Here is a 26,119-nt window from a genome sequence, read left to right as displayed (position 1 = left end):
GAGGAGAGAGACACGGGACATGAATAGCGAGGGATGGCAGCCTGCTGACACGAAGCCCAGTGGCCAACACGGCAACCAATCTTTGCTGGGTAAAAAAATGGCTGGTTGGCCCAAAGAGTAAATGAAGTTCAATACAGTTGGAGGTCGGTCATAAGCGGTGTCCCCAGGGCTCAATGTTGGGTCTAGTTGTGTTCAGTAACTTTATCAATCGATTGAGTGGGCCCTCAGTCAGTTTACGGGTGACGCTAATCTGAGTGGAAGTGTTGATCTGCTTGAGGGTAGGGAGGCTCTGCAGAGGGATCTGGACAGGCTGGACTGATGGGCCGTGATCAACGGGATGAGGTTCAATGAAGCAAAGTCCTGCACTTGGGACACAATAATCACGTGGGGCACTCCAGGCTTGGGGAAAGGTGCCTGGTAGAGAAGGGTGTTGGTCCACAGCATCTGAACATGAGCCAGCAATGGCTCAGGTGGCCAAGAAGGCCAATGGCATTCTGGCTTGGATCGGGAACTGTGGCCAAAAGGAGCAGGGAAGAGATTCTTCACTTGTACTCAGCACTGGTGAGGCTGCACCTCGAATCCTGGGTTCAGTTTTGATCCCTCACTACAAGAAGGACATTGAGGGGCTGAAGTGCATCCAGAGAAGGGAACGGAACTGGGGAAGGGGCTGGAGCCATGGGATTCTGGGAGCGGCTGAGGGATCTGGGGTTGTTTAGCAGGGAGGAGATGGAGGGGTCATGGCTGAAAGGAGGTTGTGGTGAAGGGGGTGTTGGTCTCTTGGTTACAAGTGACAGGATGAGAATGAATGGCCTCAAGTTGCACCAGGGGAGGGTTAGATTGGATATCAGGAAAAACTTATTCACGGAAAGGGTTCCCAGGCTCTGGAGTCCCCATCCCTGGAGGGGTTTAAAAGCCAGGCAGAGGAGGTACTCAGGGGTGGTTTAGCAGTGGATAGTTGATCTCGAAGCTCTTTTCCAACCAAACGATTCAGTGATTGACACACCCCATGTCTGTGGGGCCCGTGGGGGGGGCCGTGCCCGGGATGAGCTGCCTGCGGGTGCCCTCCCCGGGGAGAAAAACCGAGAGAGGCGAAAAGGGGACGACGGGACAAGGAGCATTAATCAATGAGGCGCCCGCAGAGGGCGTCTGAGCCGAAGAAAACTACAACTCCCATCAACCCCCGCGGCGACGCATGCGCAGAACGAGAGGGCGGGGCCGGGTTCGGGTTGGCCGAGAGCGCCGTCAGTCACGTGCCGCCCTCCCCGCCCCCCCGCGGCGGCGCTGCCCGGGCTCGGCGCGCGGCGGGACGGGGACCCGCACCGGGACCGGGACCCCCCCATCCCGCACCGGGACCGGGACCGACGCACCGGGACCGGGGACCCCCATCCCTCACCGGGACCGCTCCTCCCGCTCGGGACCCGCATCGGGACTGGGACCCCCCCCCCCATCCCGCACCCGGACCCGCACCGGGACCGCCCCCCCACCGCACCGGGACCCGCACCGCCCCCCTCCCCCCGGGACCGCGACCCGCACCGGCACCGAGACCGGCTCCACCATGATGAAGTTTCGGTTCCGGCGGCAGGGCGGCGGCGACCCGCACCGCGACCGCCTCCGCCACGACCTCTTCGCTTTCAGCAAGGTGCGACCCGGCCCGGAAACGCGGCGGCGGGAACGGGGGTGGAGGGGGGGGGCGGCAACCGGGAGCACCCGCGGAGCGAAGGGGAGCGACCACCGGGAGCCACCGGGGGGGCGGCGGCAACGGAGAGCAACCGGCAGCAACCGGGATTGGGGGGAAGCCACAACCGGGAGCCATCGGGGGGAGACGGCAGCCGGGGAGGGGAACGACCACCGGGAGCCACCGGGGTTGAGGGGGGATGCGGCAACCGGGCAGTGGTGGTGGCAACCGGGAGCCACCGGGGTTTGGTGGGGGGAGAAACGACCACGGGGAGGCGGCAACTGGAGGCAACAGCGGGGTGGGGGGAAGCAACCACCGGGAGCGACTGTGGGTGAAGGGAGGCGACCACCGGGAGCCACCTGGTTTGGGAGGGGAAAGCGACCACCGGCAGCACCCGGGGAGAGGCGGCAACGGAGATCGACCGGGGAGTGGAGGGGAGCCCCCGTACCGGGGTGCGGATACGGGCAGCCCCCCCGGTGGTGCCTTCCCCCTCCCCGCCCCGTACCGAGGAGCACCCGGGGGCACGGAGCCATGCCCCGGGATGCCCCGGTCACCGCGGCGGTGGTACCCCCGGGTGGAGGCGTCCCGAGGGCTCCCACCCTTCTAGGGGTCTGTACCGGGACCCCCGGTGAGGCAGGGGGGCTCCCCGACGGGTGGCTGTTGAGACCCCCCCATGTGCGACGTCCCCCTGCCCCCCGCCCTCGCCTTCTGGCGGCAGTGTTTTGGGACATCCCGTGTGTGTGTGTCCCCACAACCTCCATGGAACATCCCCCTCTGGGGGGCTCAGCCCCCCGCACCCCCACGGGGGCCAGACCTCCTGTGTCGGTAGGAAAGGCTGTGACGGTGACTCCCGGGTCTGGGATCTTGGGGTCCCCGAACACCTCAATGCTGTATCTCTGGGATCGAACACATCAAAGCTGTGTCTCTGGAGTTCTTGGGTTCCCTTGTCACCCCAAAGCTGTGTCTCTGGGATCTTGGGATCCCTGGACACCCCAAAGCTGTGTTTCTGGTGAGTTGGGGGAATCAGTAACGTGGAGTTTGCTCCCCCCACATGGTGTGGGGATCCCCCAGGCTCATCAAATGACCAGAGAGGGATCCCCAACTCCCACATGCCGGACCCTCAGCGTATCGGCTGGGCTGTGCCGGTGGGTGCCCCATCCTGGGAGCCCCATGGCGTTGGGACTATGCTCCTGCCCAGGGCCCCCTCCTGCCCCAGCTGAGCCCAGACTCTGTCCGTCTGTCCATCCTGGCTCTGGTGTCACCCTCACGGTGGGCACTGGGGACCCCCAGCGTTGCCCCGCGGCACGGCCAGGCTGGAGATGTTGGGGTGTTGAATGGTGGGGGATCACAACTGGCACCCACCGCCCCGGCACAAGACCCCAGATCACCGCTGGCTGAGCTGCGAGGCTCAGCCCTTCTGGAGCCCCTCGTTTTTGGGGAGCACAGTCCCGCAGCCAAATCCTGCCCAAGCAGGTGTTCTGGGGGTCCGTGCCTGGTGGGGCGTCCTGGGGGGCCGGAGAGCAGCCCTGCTGTGGCCAGCGCGGCACTGGAGCTGCCGGCCGCCCACCTGCCTCCCATTAACGGTTGTTTTTCCTCCCGAGCTCCAGATCTGCTGGGATTTGCTGTAATTTGGCCGGGAGCGCACCTTGGCCGGGCCAGCACAGGCTGCCGGATGCGGCCCCGCTGCTGAGCGGGAGGAAGGGCTCTACATGGGGGGCTGCGAGTCGGGACCCCCATCTGGGGCTTGGGATGCAGGGAAGCTGGGAGGATGCTTTTAGGGAGTGTAGGGGTCGTTGTGTTGGTCCTCGGCCCAAAGCATCACCGGAATGTCTCCCTGCTGCTGGCATCCCAGCTCCTGCCACCGTCCTCTGGTGCAGCATCCAGGGGGGTTGGCGTGACCTGGCACGGGGGACACTGTAGGGTCGGAGAGATCACCCCTAACTCGCCCCCGAGCTGGCTGGGACCCCCTGGATGCGCTGGGGATGCTGGCATGCTTTGGGAGGTGGCCCTTTGGAGAGGAGTGGGAGCCAAGAGGTGATGGTGGCTGTGCCAACGGCTGTCAAAAGCCACCCCGGTGCGCCTCTTGGCCGCCCCAGACAAAGGGAGCGGGTCAGGATCCGGCCAGTCTGGCTCCGGCACCTCTGTATCGTCTGATCGCGCCGTCGCCACAGAACCCAGCTGCCCGCGGGGCTGCTCCCCCAGGAGTCCTGCGGTTCCCTTGCCGCCGGCCGGGGCGGTGGGTGCCCCCCGTGCTCCCCGCTGCCAGGCTGGCAGCCTCTCCCCACCCTGCGAGTCCGGGCATGCTGTCAGGTCTCCCTTGGGAAGGTGCCCGCGGGCGGCACGTGGCTCCGGTGGGGACACTCCTGCCGCTGGTGGGTCCCGCTCACCTGGTTCTGCCGCCCAGCACCGCAGACCCCTGGTATGTCGTGGTGGGGGTTCTGCTTGCCCGCAGGGCTGAGCTGGAGCCCACCTGCCCCTCCTGGGGCATCCGCACCCTTAGGGTGGGGGGACCCTTCCTGAAGATGCCAGCGGGTGGGCAAACTGGGACTCTTGATGTGGCTGCTGGGTTTGAGGTACCAGGTAGAAACTGGGTGAGGATGATGTCCCACTCCCCAGGACCCCCTTGGTGGCAGTGGGGGACGAGGCAGAGTTGTTCTGCTCCTCCATCGTGGGGGTGAAGCTCGGGCTGTGGGCTGTGCGATGGAGCGATGGAGGCGAGAGGGGGCTGGGGGGGTATTGGGGACTCTAGGATTGGGGGTCCCGGCTTTGACCTGCCTGTGCCCATGGCAGACGGTGGAGCACGGCTTCCCCAGCCAGCCCAGCGCCCTGGCCTACGACCCTGTCCTGCGCGTGATGGCCATCGGGACCAAGGCAGGAGCTGTGAAGCTGTATCCTTTTCCACCTCCAAGGACTGGAGGTAAGGACCCCCCCAAACGCCCCCAGCCACCCCATCCCGGGGGATGCTGGGAGACGTGGCCGTGCTGCTGGCTCATCTGGCAGCGCCTCATTCCTCCGCTCTGCCGGCGTCCGTCCGTCCCTCTGTCCAGCTGGGCTGCAGCTGGGCTGGGAAGGGGGGGCCGGAGGAAAACCCTGCCTTGCCTGGAATGCCAAGGGAGCAGCGGGATCGGCTGTTCCGGGCAGCATCCTGGAATGGGGGTGCTTCCCGGTGTCACTCCCCTTCTCCTGGGGGACTCTTGCCTTGGCAGTGCCGCCTTTTGGGGGGCAACGCAGTGGCTGCCATGTCAACCCCTGAAGGGGCTGCGGGGCCTCTGGCCAGCCTGACGCCAGGGTGAGGGGCTGCAGCAGGCACTGAGCCCAGTCCCGAGTTGGGGGCTGGGGGGACACACGACACAATGATGACAGCGCGGGCCCCGGCTGGGCTTTGTTGCCGGTGGCGTGCAGGGAGACTTCAGAGGGCTGCTGGCAGGCGGCCAGGGCTGGATGCGGCCGCGCTCGGGGGCCCCGCGCCGCAGGAATGCGGGTGGGTGTGCGGGGAGGGGGACGCGGGGGCGGCTGCGCCCGGATCGGGGTTGGGGTCAGAGCAAAGCAGGGGCCAAACTGCGCTCCCCCTCCCCCAGGTTGGCGTCTCGCTGCCTCCCCGAGCACAAAGATGGCGTGGTTTTGTTCTGCTGGGGGCCGCCCCAGTGCCAGCCCGGCTGCGATGTCGCCGGCCGCTCCGCTCGGCCGCCTCGCCGTGGGGCGCAGGCTGTGGCCACCCTGGGATTGAAGCTCCCTGGAGATCACGGAGCTGCCGTTGTGAGGGGCTGCAGTGCCTGCGCATCCTCTGCAGGGATGCTTTTGGGGTGGTACCCAGCTCGGGGTGACACGGTCCTGCCTGCGGTGCTGTGCCTGAGGCTGGCACCGTGGCCGGTGCCCAAGTGACCCGGCAACCACCGGGAAGATGCTTCTGGAGGTTCCCAGTGCTGGGGAAGCGGGGGCCGGGTGATGTGACAGCCAGAGCTGGCCTGACTGGTGCTACTGGTTAGTGGGGGCACCCATGGGTGCACCTCGGCCGGGCTGGGCGGATCAGGCTGCAGACAGCCCAGTATTGAGGGGCTGCCATGGCCTGGGGGATCCCCCAGGACTGGTAGGGGCACCAGGGCTTGGACCCCCATGGCGGTGAGCCAGTGCCAACGGCATTCCTTGGCCATTTGCCCCAAGGCTTGCCTGCCTTTGGCCAGCAACACCATTTTGAGTGGAGAAAGGGCATTTTGTGTGGGGTTTGGCCCCAGGACAAGCAAAGATGGGCGATGACCCCCATCCCTGCAGCATCCAGAGTTGCCTGCGTGCCCAAAACGTTGGCGGCTCTGGCGTGGCTCTGCCGGTGCCCAGCGCTGCCAGACAGCTCCTGCCTGTTGGTCCGGGCAGAGCCACTGGGCCGGTTCCTGTGCCGAGGGCACATGGGGGTGGCCAGGGATGGGGACCACAGGGGCCCGCGGGCAGAAAGCCCCGGCACACGATGCGCTGAGCCGTAGCTGTGCCGGTGACACCACGCTGGGGGAGGCAGTGCACTGGGTGTCAGGGAGGTGACAGGTCGGGGTGCACCGTGTGGTGCTGGAGCTGCCGCGTGGGTTCTGCCCCGGTTCCTGCTGAGCAGCGTCGCCAGCGGAGGAGCCGGGACCAGTCGGGTGAGTGAGGCTGTGCCGGCGCATGCTGAACCCCACCCTGTTGCTGGTGTGTGCCGGGTTGGCCGAGGTGCCAGCGCCTCTGCATGGCCACGGCCCTGCAGCTGAGGAAGAAGAGGGTGTGAGAGGGCAGGAGCTGGCCTGACCCTCTCACACCCACTCCAGCCACATCCTGTCCCGGGGCATCCTGGTTGGATGCCAGTGATGGTACCGATGCTGGCTCTCGCGTGGGATGCTGCCAGGGATGCCCAGCCCTGGCTCTGACCAGGGACGCAGAGCTACACTGGCTCCTGCTTGCAGAACTATGATCTCGGAGGGAAGCTGGGGGGTCCAGGGGTTTGCCGGGGTGGGGGGGACTCTACCCTTGTTGTTTCTTTGACGGCCTTCCCAGATATGGCGCACCGGGTGTGGAGCTAACAGGCTTGCACAAGGAGACGGCCACCGTCACCCAGCTGCACTTTCTCCCTGGTCAGGTAGGTGGGTGTCCTGGGGGGGGGCTGGCAGCAGCCCCCTGACCCCCCACCCACCCCGCTGCTCTCCCCCCAGGGCTGGCTCCTCTCCCTGCTGGACGACAACACGCTGCACCTCTGGGAGGTCTGTGAGAAGGAGGGCTGCTCCCACCTGGAAGAGACCCGCAGCTTCGGCCTCCCGGGACGCCCAGGGTCCGACAGCGCTAAGTACTTGCCTGCAGGGGGGTCCTCAGCTGCTCCCCTGTGTGGGGCTGCGGCTGGGAGCGATACCGCTGCCACCTGGGAATGGCGCGTGGGAGTAGCCGTCCCTGCTCGGAGTGAGATGGCAGCCAAGGTCTCCTCGGTGGCGGTTGTTTCCCTGCTGGGATGCTCCTCTGATCCCAACTGGGAAGCTGCAGGGGGAGGGAAATGCAGCCCTGGGCTTTTTGTAGGTGCTGGCAGGGGTGATGAATGGCTCTAACTGCTGTTAGTGCCGAGGCTGGCCCTGTCCCGTCCTCCTGGGTTGATGGAGATGCAGCTTCTGCCTCTCGGTCCAAGCAGAGCACTGAGCAGGGGACTTTGGGGTCTCTCCACCGCTCGCCCTGACCCAGCACAGGGCTGACATCCCCTTCTTCCCCTCTCCAGCTGCTCCCCTGGCATCACACGGGTCACGGTGGTCCTGCCGACGTCTGCTGGCGCGGTGGCCTGCCTGGGCACTGAGGGTGGTGCCGTGTATTTTCTTGCCCTGCCCGCTCTGGTGTTGCTGGAGGACAAAACCCTCTTCCCAGATGAGATCCTGCAGAGGTGAGCCTCACCGGCCCCGCACCCCCTCCCCACCACTCCCAGCCCTCCCTGACCCCTCTGTGTCCCCCGCATGCAGTGTTCCCGATGATTACCGCTGCGGGAAGGCGTTGGGGCCGGTGGAGTCCATCCAGGAACACCCACGCGACAGCAGTCAGCTCCTCATCGGGTACAGCCGGGGGCTGGTGGTCCTGTGGGAGCAGAGCACACGCACCGTCCAGCACCTCTTCCTGGGGAACCAGGTACAGGGAATGGCAAGGGGTTGGTGAGGCTGCAGCCTCGCTCGTGTCCCCGTCCCATCTCCGGTGTTGAACCCCCCTGTGTGCCCCCACAGCAGCTTGAGAGCCTGGCCTGGGAGCAGAGCGGGAAGAGCATCATCAGCTCCCACAGCGACGGTGGGTACATGGTGTGGGCGGTGAGCAGCGCCGGCCAGAGGACCCAGCAGCCTGTCATGTCCACCATCCCCTATGGTACGGGGAGGGGTTTTGGGGTTGGGGGTTCCTCACCCCATCCCGGTGCCAGCGCTGACACCACGGTGTCAATATTTTTCTTCCAGGTCCATTCCCTTGCAAAGCCATCAGCAAAATTCTCTGGCGGACCTGTGAGTCGGGGTACGTCCCTGCGGCACGGGGACTGCTCCGGTGTCAACCCCCCAGCAGCTGGGCTGGTGACAGGCTCAGGGGGCGCAGGGCTGTGGGCAGGATGCTCTGCGTGGTCCGGGGTCTGATGGAGGCTGCTTCATCCCCTCAGGAACCCCTTCATCATCTTCAGTGGGGGGATGCCGCGAGCCAGCTACGGTGACCGGCACTGTGTCAGCGTGCTGCAGGGCCAGACCTTGGCCACGCTGGACTTCACCTCCCGCGTCATCGACTTCTTCACCGTGCAGAGTGCCAAGGTGGCCGAGGGAGGTATGTCCTGCTGGGGTGGGAGGTAACGTCATGAAGGTCAAAAAGGCCCAGTGCAAGGTCCTGCACCTGGGTGAGGACAATCCCAAGCACAAATCCAGGCTGGATGGAGAATGGAGAGCAGCCCTGAGGAGAAGGACTTGACGTGCTGGAGGATGAGGAGCTCAACGTGAGCCGGCAAAGTGTGCTTGTAGCCCAGAAACCAACCATGTCCTGGGCTGCAACCAAAGCAGTGGGAGCAGCAGAGAAGGAGGGGATTCTGCCCCTCTGCTCTGCTCTGGTGAGACCCCACCTGGAGTCCTGTGTCCAGTCCTGGAGTCCTCAGCACAGGGAGGACATGGAGCTGTTTCAGTCCAGAGGAGGCCGTGGAGATGATGTGAGGACTGGAGCACCTCCCGTGCAAGGACAGGCTGAGAGAGTTTGGCATTGTTCAGCCTGGAGAAGAGAAGGCTGCAGGGAGACCTTAGAGCAGCTTCCAACACTGAAAGGGGTTCCAGGAAAGCTTGGGAGGGGCTCTTGGTCAGGGAGTGCAGGGGTAGGACAAGGAGGGGAGGGGTTTTCAGCTGAAAGAGGGGAGATTGAGGTGAGATCTTAGGGAGGAATGTTTTGCTGTGAGGGTGGGGAGGCCCTGACCCAGGTTGCCCAGAGCAGTGGTGGCTGCTGCATCCCTGGAGGTGTTCAAGGCCAGGTTGGATGGGGCTTGGAGCCCCTGATCCAGTGAGAGGTGTCCCTGCCCATGGCAGTGGGGTGGGACTGGATGGGCTTTGAGGTCCCTTCCAACCCAAACCATCCCATGATTCTATGATAGCCGCTAGCAGCAGCTGTCTCCCCACTTCCCAGGCTTTGAAAACCCCCGTGCCCTCGTGGTGCTGGTGGAGGAAGAGCTGGTGGCCATCGACCTCCAGACGCCGGGCTGGCCAACCATCCCTGCCCCGTATCTGGCGCCGCTCCACTCCTCTGCCATCACCTGCTCCTGCCACGTCTCCAACGTGCCTCTGAAGCTCTGGGAGAGGATCGTCAGCGCCGGTGAGCAGCAGAGTCCCCGGCTCTCCTCTGCGGTGAGTGATGGGGATGGTGGAGAGAGGGGATCTCAAAATCCCCCAGGATGGGTGGAGGGGTGACACTCCTGCTCCCTGCGGATGGGCTCAATCTCTCCATCCCTCCCTCCAGGCTTGGCCCATCGATGGGGGAAAGAACCTGGCACAGGAGCCCACGCAGAGGGGGCTTCTCCTCACGGGGTGAGTGGCCTGGCAGTGGGGAGGAGGCCTGGGAAACCCGAAATGTACTGAAGGGTGGGAGGGGAACACATCTTCAGTCCCTTCCTGCAGTGGGGGAGTGGGATGGGGTGCGGGGGGGTCCAGCCACTCTTCTTGAGTGGGATGCCCCCATCTCATTCAGATGATGGCCAAGCAAGTGTGTCACCCGTGGCATTGTCCCCTGCCTCCTGGCACAGTGGCTGCCACACACAGGCAGCTCTTGTTTGCTGGGCAGATGTCAGGGCTCTGCGCTAACAGGGCCTCCCTGTCCCCACCCCAGGCATGAGGACGGCACGGTGCGGTTCTGGGACGCCTCGGGGGTCTCCCTGAAGCCCCTCTATAAGCTGGGCACTGCCAGCATCTTCCAGACAGACTGTGAGCACAACGACAGCCTCAACCAGGCGGGTGAGGAGGAGTGGCCGCCCTTCCGCAAGGTGAGGTCCCTGCGGTGAGGGGATCATAGAGTCCTGGAATGGTTTGGGTTGGAAGGGACCCCAAAGCCCATCCAGATCATCTAATTCCAACCTCCCTGCCATGGACAGGGACACCTCCCACTGGATCAGGTTGCTGAAAGCCCCATCCAACCTGGCCTTGAATGTCTCCAGGGATGGGGCAGCCACCACTGCTCTGGGCAGCCTGGGCCAGGGCCTCCTCACCTTCATAGGAAAACATTTCTTCCTAAAATCTCATCTCAATCTCCCCTCTTTCAGCCGAAAACTGCTCCCGCTCATCCTATCCCTGCCCTCCCTGATCAAGAGCCCCTCCCCAGCTTTCCTGGAGCCCCTTTCAGTACTGGAGGTTGCTCTAAGGTCTCCCAGAGCCTGGTGCCGTGACTCGGATGCTCCTGCAGACCCCAGCACTCCCCAGTCTCTGCTGGCCGTGGACTGGGGGGGCACAAGCCCAGAGGCGTCTGTGGGGGCTGCACCCGCCGGAGCCATCCCGGCTGTGCCCCGGGGACGTGTCCCCCAGCTCAGGGCACAGCTGCCCTGTGACGCCTGTGGGGACACAAGGGATGCTTGTTCCACATTCCCCGTCTTGCCTGTCTGCCCCAACGCGGGGGGAGAGCCGAGGAGACACGTGGGGACAGACCTTTCCCGGGCGCGATGCCCAGAGCAGCCCGTGCGCCGCACCCAGTGCCCGCCAGCTGGTGGGGGGGATGTGGGGGTGCACTGGGGGTTGCCCTGCAGCTGTATGAAGGCCCCTGAACCCCCTCTTCCCACAGGTTGGCTGCTTTGATCCCTACAGCGACGACCCACGCCTGGGCGTGCAGAAGATCGCTCTCTGCAAGTACACAGCCAAGATGGTGGTGGCCGGCACGGCGGGGCAGGTAGGGTGGTGAGGGGCAGAGCGGGCGCTACCAGGCACCTCTCGGCTCCCTCCTTGGGGAGGTGCAACACAGGGGAGGCTACAAGTCCTGCAGACCCCATGCCCATCCATGGAGAGCTCATATCATAAGGGTTTAGCCTCCGGCTTGCAGCAGGTCGGCTGTCCCGGGGGAAGGGGTTCCAGCATGTGTCCCCTATTGTTCATGTTTGTCCCCTGCAGGTGCTGGTGATGGAGCTGAATGATGAGAAGTCGGAGCACGCGGTGAGCGTGGCCACGGTGGACCTGCTGCAGGACCGCGAGGGCTTCACCTGGAAGGGCCATGACCGGCTGGCCCCCAGGAACGGCCCCTTGCCCTTTGCGCCCGGCTTCCAGCCCAGTGTGCTGGTGCAGTGCGTGCCCCCCGCCGCCGTCACTGCCGTCACCCTCCACTCCGAGTGGAACCTCGTGGCTTTCGGCACCAGCCACGGCTTTGGGCTCTTTGATTATTACCGGCGCAACCCCGTGCTGGCCAGGTAAGGGGGGATCTTGGTGCCAGGGCTGCCCTGAAGCGCCGTGGTGGGGGTCTGTGCGCTGAGCAATATCGGTGCCCGCAGGTGTACGCTGCACCCCAACGACTCGCTGGCCATGGAGGGGCCCCTGTCCCGCGTGAAGTCTCTCAAGAAGTCCCTGCGGCAATCCTTCCGCCGTATCCGCAAGAGCCGTGTGTCCGGCAAGAAGAGGCTCAATGCCAGCAGCCCCTCCAGCAAGGTGGGCAGGAAGCAGTGACATCAGGGCTGCTCCTCGTCCCCACCGGGCCGGGGCTGACCCCATGTCCCCCTCGCCAGGTGCAGGAGGCCAATGCGCAGCTGGCCGAGCAGGCGGGACCCCCCGAGGTGGAGATGACGCCCGTGCAGCGGCGGATCGAGCCCCGCTCGGCTGACGACTCGCTCTCGGGGGTGGTTCGATGCCTTTACTTCGCTGATACTTTCCTCCGTGACGGTGAGTGCCCCTTCCCTGGGAAAAGCCCCCGCGCTGGGGCCGTGCCATGGGGAGAGGGCTCTGATGTTGTCCCATCCTCGCAGCTGCCCACCACGGCCCCACGATGTGGGCAGGGACCAACTCTGGCTCGGTGTTCGCCTACGCCCTGGAGGTGCCATCACAGGAGAAGTTTTCAGAGCGGGCGGTGGAGGCGGTGCTGGGGAAGGAGATCCAGCTGATGCATCGGGCGCCGGTGGTGGCCATTGCGGTGCTGGACGGGCGGGGAAACCCCCTGCCTGAGCCCTACGAGGTGTCACGGGACCTGGCCAAGGCCCCTGACATGCAGGGCAGCCATTCCATGCTCATCTCTTCTGAGGAGCAGTTCAAGGTGAGAGTGGGTCTTGGCACAGCCGTGCAGCGGGGATGGAACCCACCACCCACAACATGTCCCGTGTCCTCTCTGGGTGTCCCCATCACCCTAGGTGCACATACAGGGTTGGTGTGATTGGCCGGGTCCTGGGGCACTCCTATGCTTGTCCCCAGGTTGGTGGCTCTGAGGGGAAGGTCCTGCCCTTTACCAAGGCTTCACGTGGTGGGAAGCTGCTCAGTTGCCCCCCAAGACCCTGCAGGTTCCCATCCCCACTGGCTTCTCTCTCCCAACCCCAGGTCTTCACGCTGCCCAAAGTGAGTGCCAAGACCAAGTTCAAGCTGACAGCACACGAGGGCTGCCGAGTGCGGAAGGTGGCCCTGGTGAGCCTGGCCAGTGCCGGCTCCGAGGAGCGCTTGGAGAACTGCCTGGCCTGTCTCACCAACCTGGGCGACATCCACATCTTCACCGTGCCCGGCCTGCGGCCCCAAGTCCACTACAGCTGCATCCGCAAGGAGGACATCAGTGGCATCGCCTCCTGTGTCTTCACCAAGCATGGCCAAGGTGAGGGCACCAGCCCTGTGCTAGGTGTGATGTCCATTCTAGGTGGGTCATCACCTCCAGCTGCAGCCCCACGAGTGGCCCCTGAGGGTCTTTGTTGTCCTCCTCTAGGTTTCTACCTAATTTCGCCATCCGAATTCGAGCGCTTCTCGCTGAGTGCCAGGAACGTGACGGAGCCGCTGTGCCGGCTGGAGGTCGCCCGGCTCCAGGACACTTCCTGCCTCAGGTGGGACATGTCCTGGGGCTGTGGGGACTTTGCTACGGCTGTTCCCCTGTACACCCGGCTCTGGCAGTAACTTCCCGCCTTTCCTTCCAGCAACAGCTTAACGGCGACACCGAAGCTGCCGCAGGCGAACGGCACCCACATCCCACGCAGCCCCGAGGACCAACACTCCCCCACCGACAGTGACCGTGAGCGATCACCCTGTCCCCGCCGTGCCCACCGCGTCCCTGTGGGCCCTGCTCTGGACTGGCCCTGTGGCATGGCTGCTCCTCATCCCTGTGTTTCCCCAGGATCGCCTGAGGAGCACTTCGCCGCCTTCTCACCCGGCCCCATCGACTCCCCCAACAGCAGCATGGAGAACCCGCTGGACACCACTGGGGACATCACCGTGGAGGAAGTGAAGGATTTCTTGGCGTGAGTGGTGGGGGATGGCATAACCAGCACCCATGGCCACTGTGGCCAGGGCTGAGAGGCCACGGTGGTGCTGCCGGCTGCCCCTCACCCTGCTCTGCCCCAGGTCCTCGGAGGAGGCTGAGAGGAACCTGAGGAATGCCAGCGAGGAGGAGGCCCGACCCGCGGGGATCCTTATCAAGTGAGGTACGTGTGGGGCTGGTGGTCCTCACGCTGGGCACGGGTGGTCTCGCACCACGGTGGGGATGCGTCTCTGACTGCAAACCTTGGGATGCTGCGGGGTTTGGACCCCAATGCTGTGCTGTGGCGTCCCCATCCATCGCAAGGAGGATGGGGCTGTGGTCCTGGGGCAGAGTGGGGAGCAGTGTGTCCCCCTGGGTCCCCTTCTCAGGGTTTGTGTCACCCACAGGCACCTCTGGCTTTTCCTGCCCATCTCAGTGCTCGGATTCCCGGGACGCGTGACTCAACTGGACCCCCTGCACCCCCTCCCTGCGTAACGTAGACTCCTCTTCTCTAACACCCGCGCCGGCCGCCGGTGCCCCCGGCTCTGCCCCGCTGCCCCTGCGCCTCTTGGCCCCCAGCCGGCCCTGAGCCAGGATGCACAAACTCTTCCCGGGGAAGATAACTCTTTTTTTATACATGGTTGAGTGTCCCTGTTCCGTGCTCCACAGCCCCTTCCCGGCGGATGCTGCTGCTTCTCCGGCTCCACGGGGAGGGCTGGGACTCGTGGACCCCCCTCGTCCCCTGGTTTTGGTCCCTGGGGAAGGGTGGGGTCCAGGAGCCCCCGGCACAGCCCCCCCAGTCCCTGGTCTGTGTTTACACGCCTGGCTCCCTGCCGTTTACAGCCCTGTCCCCTGCCCGGGGTGGGCAGCACCAAGCCCCTGGCTCACAGATGGGCACCAGAGGGGCTTGAGCAGCCCGGGGAGGGGGCACAGGGGGGGTCACAGGTGGCCTTTTTCTCTTAGTGGCTTCTCCAAGGGCTATTCTCCAGGTTGGGCTCCGTGCCTGCTGCTCTTTTCTGACACTAATTCCTGCCACAGGGGATGTGGGATGGGATCGTGCCATTTGGGGGGACACCAGCTCCTGGCCCTGATGCCGGAGCTGGGGGGGGGGGTCTCACTGTGCCAAATTCCCCCTGGGCTCCCCAGCCCGGCCTTATCCTCACGGAGGGCTGTGGTGTCTGTCCCTGTGCGGCTCCGGGGCCCAGCCTGGTACCTGCTCCTCTCCCTTTGGGGATGTGGGGCCGTTTTGGCCCCCCTGGGCTCTCTTGCGGTACATGTGGGGCTGGGGGGGGCCGAGCGAGGCAGCGCTGCCCTCGGGGCTGTAGCGTCCCTGGTATAACCCCCCCCCCCACCCCATATTTTTTTTTTTTTTTTTTTTTTGTTAAGATGAATTTAGCATTGTTTAGTTATTAAAAATACTGGTTTTTAATATTGAAAATAAAGCATTTAATATCAACTGCCTGGGCTGGAGGCGTGGGGGGAGCCTGGGCCGTGGGTACTGGAGCATCCCCGAGCCACAGAGAGGCAGGATGGAAGGGGGGACCCCGCTTGGGAGTGAGATGGGCGCAAGCAGAGCCTGGCACGAGCTCAGGGTGGGAAATGCAGCCTTTATTGATGCGATCCTGCTGTGTTGGCCCCACCAAGGGTCCATCCTGCAGGACAGCAGCGTGAGCTGTAAGGCTGAGACCCCCACCTCATCCTCCCCCAGAACCCTTTACCAAAGCATCCTCCCACCCAAACTGGGCAACCCTCCCGTCCCCCAGCTGCAGGAGGAGCTCGGCACTGGTTTGGGGCACCGGTGGCTCCAAGCTGGGTGTAATAGGGACCCCCACCACCCTCCATTCCCCCCCAGGAAGGGAGGGGATGGAGCTGGGGCCTGTGCTGGGAGAAGGGGGGAAGCACAGAGGTGCACCCCCAGTGCTCCCCACTGGCCCCAGCTCGGGGCGAAGCAGCTCCGGTCAGAGTTAGGCTGGGAGCGTGCGGCAGCACGGGGTGACGCCGCAGCCAGAGCACTGGGAGCCCCGGCCCTTAGGCGGGCGGCTTGCGGAAGACGCTCCAGGCATGGAAGCAGCGGGTGAAGGGCCAGGGCTCGTTGCCTTTCCGCACCAGCCGGAGCTTGCGGGGATGCGTGGGATCCTTGGAGCGCATGTGCTGGATGTAGACCTGGGGCAGAGCATGGCTGTGAGGGTCCCCAGCCTTCACCCACCTCCAGGGCTGGTGCTCCCCAGCCTGGGGGCTGCTGGGAGTTCTGCACCACCCTGCAGAACGCAGGATCAGGGCCCCAAGGGGTGATGGACATGCCCAAATTGTGCCCCTGCAGCAGCGAGGACGAGGTAGAGGCCCTACCTGGCACGCCTTGAGGCTCAGCTTGATCTCCACCTGGCTGGTCTGGGTGCCCACCCACATGTAGACCTGTGGGAAGGACACACAGCCAGGCTCAGCCGATGGAGCCACTCGCAGATCTGGCCCTGCCACGCTGCCCCTGGACCCAGATCCAGCCCCAGGACAGCCTCGTGCCCCTGGCTCACCTCCCGCCCATTGTCCAGCAGCATGATGTCATCATCAGCCAGGTCATCCTGACAGAAATCAGAGCACTTCTCCGACACAGAGAAATAGCCCTTCTCGTTGGAGCACCTGTAGGGAGAGCCAGAAGGGGACTGCATCAAAGACATGAGTTTGTTTGGACTCTGCTTGTGCCAAAGGAATGGGCATGATGGAGCAGCTCTGTTCCAGCTGGCTGATGCCCAGGCATGGAAGCATTGGAGAGCTGCTGGCTTGAAAGGACTGAGCACAAGGCAAAGGCCAGTGTAGCCAAGGGATGCAAGGAGGAAGGGAACCAGCACAGCCTGGAGCAGCACAACCTCAACCAGGACTCACCTGAAGAGCCGGGAGTGCTTCATGTATTCAGCATCTTCATCGTAGGGCTTCTGGCTCCCGATGCCCACCCAGAAGAAGTTTTCAGGCTCTTCTCCTTCGTTGATTACCTGCGAGGGCGAGGACAGGGCTGAGGATGGCTGTCCCTGCCCTGGTGGTTGCCAGCACACAGGTCACCTGGTGCCCACCTGTTTGCTGTAGGAGTCATCAAACATGTGGTTCATGATGTCCTCGGCCAGCTTGGCCTCGTCTGGGTCAGCTGCCCGGCCCACCCATGTGTAGACGATGCCCTGGTTGTCGGTGCTCTCAAAGGGCACCTGGAAGAGCACAGAGTCAGGGCTGCCCACGCGGGGAGGAGGACACGTGGGCGAGCATCCCTGAGGGTGCTCAGCCAGGGGCAGTACCTTGAGGATGAAGCAGAACTCAGAGTTGAGCAGACCGGCATCTGTGTTGATCTGGATGCACCTACAAAAAAAGCCTGCAAGGTAGGATCAGCAAGAAACTAGGCAGATGTGCCCACCAGCACATGCCCTGCCAGCAGGGTGGCACCCATGGGTGCTGCGGGGCCTGGAGAACCTGGCCGGAGGGCTGACCTGGTGCAGAGGGCTCCGCCGTTGGTGCGGATGTGGTAGAGGCTGGGCTGGGGCGGGCTGGCCCTGTCCTTCCGCTTGCCCCGGTGGATGACAAACCTCCTCTTGAAGTGTGAGAGGAACTTGGGGTTCTCCTGCTGCTGGGTCATGCGCACCACCTGGCCAGGGGTGAGTGTCAGCAGGGCTGTGAGGACACCCTCAAGCCCCAGCTGCTCTCCCCTGCCCTTAGCCTGGGGCACAGAAAGGGAATGGGGAGAAGCGAAGCAAAGCTGGAGTATGCCTGTGTCACCCCCCAGGAGCGCGCAGTGGGATCACCTCCAGCTTGCCGGGGAAGAGACTCTCGAACTTCTTCTGGAGGCTGAAGGTGAAGGTGAGCCAGCCCATGTTGGAGGCCTCCCGGCCCTGCCAGAAGTAGACAATGCACTGGAAGTCTTCCTCTGGCTGCTTTTCCTCCTCCTCTTCTTCACCTTCCTCCTCCCCTTTGCCTTCACTCTTCTTCTTCTTCTCTTCCTCCTCCTCGTACTCCACAGGCACCCAGTACCTGAGGGCAGGGACAAGAGGCGATCACAGCATCGTTTGGTTGGAAAAGACCTTGGAGATCACCAAGTCTGACTGCAAAATGATGGAAGGGATGGAGCAGGGCTGCGGTCCGGAGATGGGATGAGGTGATACAGCAGCCCCAGAGAGGGGACAACTCTGGTCTCACCTGCAGAGGAACACGTAACAGTCGTGGGTGTGGAAGTGGCCAAACTCCTCCTCGGGCAGGCGAGCGAATTTCTTGCCCTCCAGCACAAAGCCTTCCATGCCGTCCAGGTCCTCGTTCCACTCCTCCATCAGCTGCTCCGCCTGTGGGCCCAAGTGCTCTGTCAGCCAGTGACCACCCAGCCCAGCACCATCTGGGGATGAGTGGGAGGCCCCCAGCCCTACCTCGCTCAGGGGCATTGGGGGCTGGCGGGGCAGGAAGAGTGCCGTGAGGTCAGCCTTCATCTGATCCTTCTTCTCGGCATCCTTGCGGACCTTGCCGGCAAGGCCGCCCTCCTGCAGCACCGTCTCAGCGTTGCGGGTGTAATCTACACGCAGGACATCATCCCAATTCTTGAACTTGGACTTGAACACCTAAGTCAGGGAGCATGGAATCATGGAATGGGTTGGGTTGGAAAGGACTTTGAAGATCATCTAATTCCAACCCCCCTGCCATGGGCAGGGACACCTCCCACTGGATCAGGCTGCTCCAAGTCCCATCCAACCTGGCCTTGAACACCTCCAGGGATGTGGCAGCCATGGTTTCTCTGGGCAGCCTGTGCCAGGGCCTCCTCACCCGCATCATGAAGAATTTCTTTCTAATGTCTGATCTAAATCTAAAAGGTACGCACCAGAGCACCCTCCCTAACTCCCAACCCCCATCCAAGAGGTCTGCACCCCTGGCTGTGTCCCTGGCACCTCCTACCCATTCGTGGGCACATGGGCTGCCCTACCTGGCACTCGGTGCCCTCCAGGTTCCTGGTGACCATGGCGTGCTTGGGCCGGTGCAGCATGCTGCACAGCTCCTGGCTCAGCTTCAGCGCCGCCGCCCGCACCAGCCGTGACGACTTCCTCCCGATCCAGATGAAAACATCAGACCAGCAGTCCAGGATGTAGACGTTCTTGGTGTCCAGCAGGCTCTGCAGCTGAGGGTATCGCAAGGAAAGGAGGTCAGGCACCCACGGGCTTTCCATGCTGGAAAATGCCAGGAAGAGCAGAGCATCCCCCACCCGTGCTCCGCTGGCTGAACCTGCCTCTCCCAGGGCAAAGCTGGAGGCAGAGGGGACACGAAACCAGTCTCGCTGGTCAGACTGGGAGAACCTCCCCATCCCATCCTACCAGGCGCATCTCCGGCATCAGATCAGCCTTCAGCCTCTTCTTGTGTTCCACCGAGAGTTTATAGTTGATCTGGGGCAGCTCCAGGTAGCCTAGGCCCAGGCCAACCTGCCGAGGGGATAGGGCCACAGGTGAGGAGGGGTTGCAGGGTCCTGGCAGCCCCACGGCCGGTGGCAGCTCCTCACCTTGTACAGCTTGGGCTTGGGGGGCTGGAAGTCATCAGGGACACAGGGCCGGATCTCCTCGGGCTGCCCTCCCAGCACCTCCCAGAAGTCGGGGGTCTCCTGGCCCTGGGTGAGCAGCGTGATCTCCGCCTTGCCTTTCCGCTCATTCTTGTTGATCTTCTCAGCGAAAAGCCTGCAGCAGGAGCCGGTGAGAAGGCAGGTGGGGTCCCTGCACCCCCAGCCCCCAATGAACCCTACCTGGCCTTGGTGGTGCCGCTTAGCGTGGCCTGGCTCCCGCGCCACACAAAGAGGTTAAGGCCGTGGTCCAGGAGGAAGACGAACCTGGAAGATACAGATTTGAGAGGACAGTCAAGACAGAGGGGTTCTCTGAGCATCCTCCCCACCCTGGGGGTCCTTGCAGAGCAGGGCACAGCCCTGCTGGGGCTGCCAAGTGGGGTTTGGACCCACAGCCATGCAGAAAGGTGTTGGCACAGCCAATTGTCACCCCAGAGCTGTAGCTACAATGTCTTGTGTGGACCCTGCAAGGACTCTGTGTCCCCTGGCTGCTCCCACCGCTCACCGTGGGTCCAGCGATGTCCCCCGCAGTGCCACTGGCTCGAGCTTGACGTTTTTCTTCCCATAGACACGGTACAGCCTGGGGGAGAGAGAGCCATAGTGGGACGTAGGGCACCACCTGCCTCACTCATGCCCCCGGACCCTGGTCCTAGCAGTACCTGGTGACGTATTGCGTGTCCTCGACGGTGAAGAAGCCGCTGGCTGTGCCACCCTCGATGTAGGAGATGTCGTTGTCAAAGACCTGAGGACAGGGAGGACGTGAGGGTGGGAGAAGCAGGGCTGGGGGCTATCGGAGGGCTGGGGGTTGGCCTCACCTGGAGGAACTCATCGCTCTCATCCCCCATCTCCTCCCGGATGCTGCGGCACTCGGCTCCCAGGTAGTTGCGGAGGTTGACGGCATGGATGGCAGAGCAGGCCTTCTTGTCCAGCGTGGCCTCCTGCCCGATCCAGTAGTAGATCTCCCAGTTGAGGGAGCCGTTCTCATCCAGGAAGGTCTGGGGAGGGACGCAGTGTGAGATAGGATGGCTGCGGCCCTGGGCTGGGGACGTGGGGGACCCTCAGCCCTCCTGGGTACCTTGAGCACGATGTAGCAGTCGGCCTCGTAGAACTTGCCATGGAAAGCCTCGTCCACCAGCGTGGGCACGAAGTTCTCTATCTGCCAGACGCAGAGGCCGGGCAGCTGCCCCACATCTTCACTGAAGAACTCCGAGTAGTCCAGCTGGGGCTTTTCCAGGCCCTGGTCCCAGCGACGTGTCTTCAGGTCCGGTGCCTTTGCCTCCCCGCTCTCCTGTAGGGACAACAACAGGTCATCAAGCTGGGGGCAACCAAGTCCCTGACAGCACCCTGGGTGGGCCAGGGCCATCGTGGTGTCACTCGGGGCTCCTCTGCCACCCCAGACGCTACCTCTATCTTGTTCTTCTCCTGGGCCACGTCCGACATCCCCTTCAGCACCTGCTTGGCCTGGTCATCCTGGGAAGAGTCCTTGCGCCGCCGGAGTCGCATCTTCCGGGCCAGCGGGTCCTTGGTGCCGCTCCCTGGGGACACAGGGACAGAGTGAGAGGCAGCCAGGGTCCCGCTGCCTCACGTGGGGCACACCAAGGAGCACAGCTCCTTTTGAGGCAGGGCTTGTTCCCCACGTCCCCGCACGCTTGCCTGCCGCGGCGGCTGCCACGGTGGCTGGGGAGGCTCCGGCCAGGCGGAGCTGGTTCTGCAGGGAGAAGTCGATGTTGTACCACTCCGACGTCCGATCCACCGGCTTCGGGGGCATCACCAGGTTGGGGTTCTCGCGCACATCCAGGATCTGCCGAGGAAGAGACAGGAGACCTCACTGCTTTGAAGTGAACAAAGCAGTTCAACTTGAAGTTGAAGGCTCCGGGGAACACTGAGAGCAGCATGGGAGACCTCTGGAGCATCCTGGGCTTTGGTGAGGTGAAGGGATGCAGAGGGAGCCCCAAATCCACCACCTGGGCTGAACTGTGCACCAGACTGCACTTATCGGCCTCAGGCCCTGCTGTCCTCACCTCCCCCATCCCACCCCACGCTGAGGCTGTGGTGGACCCAGCCCGAGAGAGGAGGTGCTGGGCTCTCACCTCCATGTCCGTCAGGAAGTGGATGGCCTCTGGCAGCGTCACCAGGCGATTCTTGTTCAACACCAGCTTCCTCAGCTTGGAGCACCTGTGGGACACAGGGATGCTGGTGAAAGGCCAGGCCAGGGCAACACCCTGCCACCATCACAGAGCATCCACATCCCTTCTCGGGGACAGAGTGTTTCCCCCACCTGCACAGGCTCTCAGGGAGGAGCTCCAGATTGTTGTTGGCTGCCATGAACTCCTCAAGGTTGGCAAGCTTGCCGATGCCTGAAGGGATCCCATCAAAGTCGAGCTTGTTGGAGTTGAGGTACATCTTCTTCAGCTTGGTGAGCTTGCAGATGGCCGACTGGGAAGGAGATGGTAGAGTGAGGGGGAATCCAGCAGCATGGAGGCAGAGGAAGGGGCCCCACATCTGGGAATCTACATACAGGCAAGGAGGTGAGCTGGTTGCGGGACAGGTTGAGGGTCTCCAGCTGGGTCCACTGGTCAATGCAGAGGGACAGCTCTGTGATCTGGTTGCTGCTGAGGTTGAGGCGTCGCAGGCTGCCCAGGGTGTAGAGGCACTCGGGGACACGGCTGAGGTCGTTGCAGGACAGGTCCACATCTGGGGGAAAACAATGGGATGATGCCACCAGCCGGACTCATGCCAGGACTGAGAAAGCCCCCAGAAGGCCCTGTGTGGCCCTACCTGCCAGGTTCACCAGGCCCTCGAGGCTGGTGGGCAGGTTGCTCTGCGTGCGCTGGGTGTTCCTGAGGTGGAGAGTCTGCAGGGCCGTCATCGCTGGGAGCTGCCTGTGGGCCATGGAGAACCCCAGGGCAGAGAGGACATCAGAGCTGGAGCTCAGCCCAGTCCCGGCACTGGGGGCTCCAGCCTGGAAAACGGGGCCTCACCGGAGCTGGGCGTGCAGGAGGGGGTTGTTGTTGAGGATAAGAGTCTGGAGGTGGACCAGGCGTCTCATCTGTGGCGGGAGGCTCTCCAGCTTGTTGTTGCTCAGGTCGAGGTAAAGCAGGTCCGTTAGGTTGATGAAGAGCTGGTTGGGGATGGTCTCGATGCTGTGGGGATATTGGGATCTTTAGGGCTGCCTGGGACCTGCACCAGCCCTGGGTGTCCCTCAAAGAGGGGCAGAGCAGGACCCAGAGTGAAGGAGGTGACGGATGGACGTGGCTGCGGTCTGGACTCACCTGTTATGGCCAAGGCTGAGGACCAGCATGTTCTTGGCGTTCTCCAGCTCCCGGGGACACTCAGTCAGCTGGTTGTAGCTCAGGTCCTGGGGCAAACGGTAGAGCAGTGCCAGCATCACCCTCTGTCCCACATCCAAACCCCCCAAACCTGAGAAACGAGGGGCACCTCTGCCTACAGCCACCCTGCGCCTTGCCCTGTGACTCGGTGCCCACCAAGAGCTGGATGAGCGCGTGGGGAATCCATCACAGCATCAGCCGTGAGAGGAGGCATGGCGAGAGGGTTCCCCTGCCTGCAGCTGCCTCGGCGCTCACACACGGGGGCGGAAGGAACAGACACTGAAAGGGCACAGGAGCTCTTGGCGCAGGGAAGCTGGTTACAGCCTGGGCACCTGCGTCCAGTTCTGGGCTCCCCAGCTTGAGGAAGACAAGGAATCACTAGTGAGAGCCCAGCAAAGGAGGTGATGAGGGGACTGGAGCATCTCTCTTATGAAGAAAGGCTGAGAGACCTGGTCCCTTCAGCCTGGAGAAGAGCAGACTGAGAGGGGATCTCATTAATGCTGATCATTATCTAAAGGGCAGGGGTCAGGAGGAGGGGCCCAGACTCTTCAGTTGTGCCCAGTGACACGACAAGAGGCAGTGGGCACAAACTGGAGCATGGGAAGATCCACCTGAACACAACGAAAAACTTCTCTCCTGTGAAGCCGATGGAGCACAGGAGCAGGCTGCCCAGGGAGGGTGTGGAGTCTCCACCTCTGCAAGTAATCAAACTGGGATGCGTTCCTGTGCAACATGCTTGAGGTGGCCCTACATTAGCAGGGGTGGTTGGACTGGATGAGCTCCAGAGGGCCCTTCCAACCCCGACCATTCTGGGGTTCTACAGGGAGCTGGGCAGTGCTGACACCTGATTTCGCCCCTGCACTTTTCCCCTGGCTGCTCCTCAGCCCCAATGTGCTTCCCGAGAGGGTCCCACCGAGGCGCTGGAGCAGCACCTGAGAGTCTCAGCTGGCTCTCCTGTTAGCCCAGGAGACTCTGCACCTACCAGCACTGAGAGGTCGTCCAGCTGGAAGATGTCATCAGGCACTCCTGAGTTCTTCAGGCTGTTTGCACGAGCCACAATCGCCTGGAAAGGGGAGAGACAGGCAGGACTGCAGCCACCACCAGCTCTGCACCTGCTGAGCCCCCTGGCGTGGCCAGGGATGATGCTTGTGTGTCCCCAGAGCCAGGATCTGGCCGAAAGATGCCTGACATAGGTGAGGGGGCACACTTACCCGGAGGCAGGGCAAGCCAGAGAGCTCACCGTGGAGCGTGGTGAGGCTGTTGTGACTCACGGAGAGGTGCTCCTGCAGGCAAACCCCAACAAACCCCAGTGAGCAGAGAGAGAAGCCAGGGCTGCATGGGACAGTGGTCGGGCCCTTTCTCCAACCTGGGGGCTCCTCGATCCCAGGAGAGTGGGAGGCTTGTGGGGGCATGGGGTGAGCTCAGCCCTGACCCACATAAAGCTGCTGGGATGCTCCCAGTGTCAAACCAGTTGGTTGGTCACCCTTGGGGCAGACCTTGCTGGGACACCCCAGCCCTGCTTCAGTGTTCAGCGTGTTCTGAGCTGACACCGAGCTGGCTTGAGACTGTCCCGTCCAGTCCCCGAGCAAACAGACCCCCAGTCCTTGGAAACACTTCTCACTGCGTGATCTGGAACTGGATAGACATGTGGGGACTGGAAAGGTTGGAGAAGAGCCCAGGGGAAATCTTGTTTTCCTCCTGAGCACCACCAGCTCGGCTGTTACTTGCTCAGGAAAATAAGGAATTGGCAGACTGGGGGTGAGACACCAGGTTTCAGTCCTGCTGTGGCCCCCCAGGGCTGGCGGGAGCGCGGCATGGAGGGCTTGTCCTGCTTGGAGGGCCCACGCAGGGCACACCAGCACGGTGACGAGGATTTCTGGCAGCGTTTAAAGCGCCGTGTTGGGCTGACACCGATTTAACGATGCCCATAATGTGCTGCTGGGCACCGCCAACACAAAGCTTGGCCGTGGACTCCACCAAGGGCCTGGTTGTGCTCAAAATTTGAGCCGCCCTATAAACAAAGCCAAGCAGCTGCCAGCTGCTGCTTTTTATGTCTTTCAGCACAAGAAGAGGAAAAAAAGCCCCAAAACCTTAATTGTCCTCATACTAAACCTTCACCCTTCTCTTCTATTAAAGGAGAGAGGATCTAAGCATGGTTTTTAAGTCTGGTGTTCCAGCAAAACAAGGTGGAAACCAGTACAAATCTGTCTCAGCCCCACTTCTAACCGCTCCTGCATCCAATTTCAACCACACGTCGTAGCTCAGCCCTATTATTAGACACCAGAGCATCCGCCGATCAGCCATGAGGCTGGCAGGCACCAGGCATCACCGCGCAGGGCCCTGTCGGACCTCGCAGCCCCGGTGGGAGCCATCGAGCCCCATTTCCTGCCCGAAAGGAGCTGCTCACCAGCTTCTGGAGGGCGGCGAGCTCCTCGGGCAGGTAGCAGAGCCCCGTGCGGTTCAGCTTCAGCCAGCGCAGGCTGGTCATCGCCTTCACGTGCTCCGGGAAGTAGCCACCCTGCGAGGAGGAGGAGGGTGAGGAAAGCACCTGGCCAGAGGGGTGAGGATCTGGGCACCTCAGCCTGACCCACCCTGCGTGGTCAGGGGGGGACCTGGGATCACCCAGTCCTACGGGATTGGGGCCTGGAGAGGACAGGATTGTCCAGTCCTACAGGATGGGAGGCTGGGATTGCCCAGTTCCATGGGACTGGGAGCTGGGATCATCCGGTTATACGGGACTGAGTGCTGGGATCATCCACTTATATGGGACTGGGCACTGGGGAGCTGGGATGGCCCAGTCCTAAAGGAATGGGAGCTGGGATTCCCCCGTCCTATGGGATTGGGACCTGGGGGAGCCGAGTTCACCCAGTTCTATGGGACTGGGAGCTGGGAAGGGGCTGGGATCGACTAGTCCTATGGGATTGAGAGCTGGGATCTCCCAGTCCTATGGGATTGGGACCTACAGGAGCTGGGATCACCCAGTTCTATGGGACTGGGAGCTGGGCCGGGGGCAGGATCACCCAGTCTTATGGGATGGTGACCTCGGATGGTCCAGTTCTATGGGACTGGGACATGGTGGGACTGCAATCCCCCATTCCTAAGGGATTGGGAACTGGGGAGCTGGGGGGGGGCGGAGGCTGGAACCACCCAGTCCTGTGGGATTGGGAGCTCGGGGAGCTGGGATCACCCACTCCTAAGGGATTTGGAGCTGGGGAGGCTGGGATCCCCCATTCCTATCGGATTGGGAGCTGGGGGTCCAGGCTCCCCAGGCCCCACGGGCTGGGGGAAGGTGCCCGTGGGGCCGGTGCCGATTTTCCCCCGACGGGACCCGCCCTGGGCAGCAGCGGGGCCGGGCCAGGCCGGATAGAGCCCTGCAGGGCCGCTCCCAGGCTCGCTGGGGGCCGAGTCTGGGCTGTCCCCTCCACACTAAGCGTCCCCGGTTCCCTCCCGTCACCTTGAAGTCGTTGCCGCTGAGATCGACGCCGCGGACGAAGGGCAGCACCCCGGTGGCCGCCATGGCGGCGGCGGAAGGGCGGGGGGACCCGGCGGCGGCTCTGAGCCCCAGAAGGCCACGCCCCCTCGGCAAAGGCCAATATAAGGCGCAATATAAGGCGACATCATGGCCAGGCCACGCCCCCATCACACAGGTCCCGCCCCCGATCTGACCACGCC

General features: G+C 63.2%; 2 protein-coding genes across 3 annotated transcripts; one reads left to right on the top strand and one right to left on the bottom strand.

Annotated features, from left to right (window-relative positions):
• Window positions 1-1,483: 1,483 nt before the first annotated feature.
• LLGL1 (LLGL scribble cell polarity complex component 1) lies at window positions 1,484-14,900 on the top strand. 2 transcript variants are annotated; one of them, XM_054081022.1, is made up of 23 exons: window positions 1,484-1,639; window positions 4,466-4,563; window positions 6,692-6,773; window positions 6,847-6,962; window positions 7,395-7,553; window positions 7,630-7,792; window positions 7,885-8,020; window positions 8,107-8,161; window positions 8,301-8,458; window positions 9,296-9,513; window positions 9,626-9,693; window positions 9,992-10,145; window positions 10,934-11,038; window positions 11,257-11,549; window positions 11,631-11,784; window positions 11,862-12,015; window positions 12,099-12,382; window positions 12,661-12,925; window positions 13,034-13,148; window positions 13,239-13,333; window positions 13,436-13,559; window positions 13,663-13,742; window positions 13,966-14,900. In XM_054081022.1, exons 1-22 carry the CDS (start codon window positions 1,556-1,558, stop codon window positions 13,739-13,741), a joined length of 3,159 nt encoding a protein of 1,052 aa, XP_053936997.1. In that variant the 5' UTR covers window positions 1,484-1,555; the 3' UTR covers window position 13,742; window positions 13,966-14,900. The 2 variants fall into 2 exon arrangements, with proteins under 2 accessions (XP_053936997.1, XP_053936996.1); XM_054081021.1 differs by having other exon boundaries at window positions 6,847-6,977.
• Window positions 14,901-15,030: 130 nt separating this feature from the next.
• FLII (FLII actin remodeling protein) lies at window positions 15,031-26,019 on the bottom strand. The gene is made up of 30 exons (XM_054080464.1): window positions 25,902-26,019; window positions 24,855-24,965; window positions 23,659-23,730; window positions 23,430-23,510; window positions 22,391-22,476; window positions 22,100-22,261; window positions 21,897-22,000; window positions 21,637-21,812; window positions 21,397-21,554; window positions 21,209-21,293; window positions 20,772-20,919; window positions 20,523-20,653; window positions 20,194-20,406; window positions 19,934-20,113; window positions 19,778-19,860; window positions 19,624-19,698; window positions 19,302-19,385; window positions 19,065-19,236; window positions 18,883-18,987; window positions 18,498-18,689; window positions 17,950-18,138; window positions 17,729-17,868; window positions 17,338-17,563; window positions 17,026-17,180; window positions 16,837-16,897; window positions 16,621-16,749; window positions 16,436-16,542; window positions 16,087-16,192; window positions 15,905-15,970; window positions 15,031-15,721 (listed from the first exon to the last, which is right to left on the bottom strand). Exons 1-30 carry the CDS (start codon window positions 25,962-25,964, stop codon window positions 15,587-15,589), a joined length of 3,795 nt encoding a protein of 1,264 aa, XP_053936439.1. The 5' UTR covers window positions 25,965-26,019; the 3' UTR covers window positions 15,031-15,586.
• Window positions 26,020-26,119: the final 100 nt, after the last annotated feature.

The sequence above is a fragment of the Cuculus canorus genome, chromosome 15 (genome assembly GCF_017976375.1).
Source record: "Cuculus canorus isolate bCucCan1 chromosome 15, bCucCan1.pri, whole genome shotgun sequence".
Taxonomy (NCBI): Eukaryota; Metazoa; Chordata; class Aves; order Cuculiformes; family Cuculidae; genus Cuculus; species Cuculus canorus.
Note: the sequence above shows the minus strand (reverse complement) of the source record. Positions and strands in the feature narration are given on the sequence as shown.

Bases quoted from the DNA above. Each gene is read 5' to 3' on its own strand.
- FLII (XM_054080464.1), bottom strand. From the start codon at position 25,964: ATGGCGGCCACCGGGGTGCTGCCCTTCGTCCGCGGCGTCGATCTCAGC. The intron at 23,511-23,658 runs GTAAGTGTGCCC...TCCCCTTTCCAG, and splicing joins CTGGCTTGCCCTGCCTCCGG to GCGATTGTGGCTCGTGCAAA. The intron at 19,861-19,933 runs GTGAGGCCAACC...CCCTGTCCTCAG, and splicing joins AGAGCGATGAGTTCCTCCAG to GTCTTTGACAACGACATCTC.
- LLGL1 (XM_054081021.1), top strand. From the start codon at position 1,556: ATGATGAAGTTTCGGTTCCGGCGGCAGGGCGGCGGCGACCCGCACCGC. The intron at 4,564-6,691 runs GTATCCTTTTCC...CGGCCTTCCCAG, and splicing joins AAGGCAGGAGCTGTGAAGCT to ATATGGCGCACCGGGTGTGG. The intron at 11,039-11,256 runs GTAGGGTGGTGA...TGTCCCCTGCAG, and splicing joins TGGCCGGCACGGCGGGGCAG to GTGCTGGTGATGGAGCTGAA.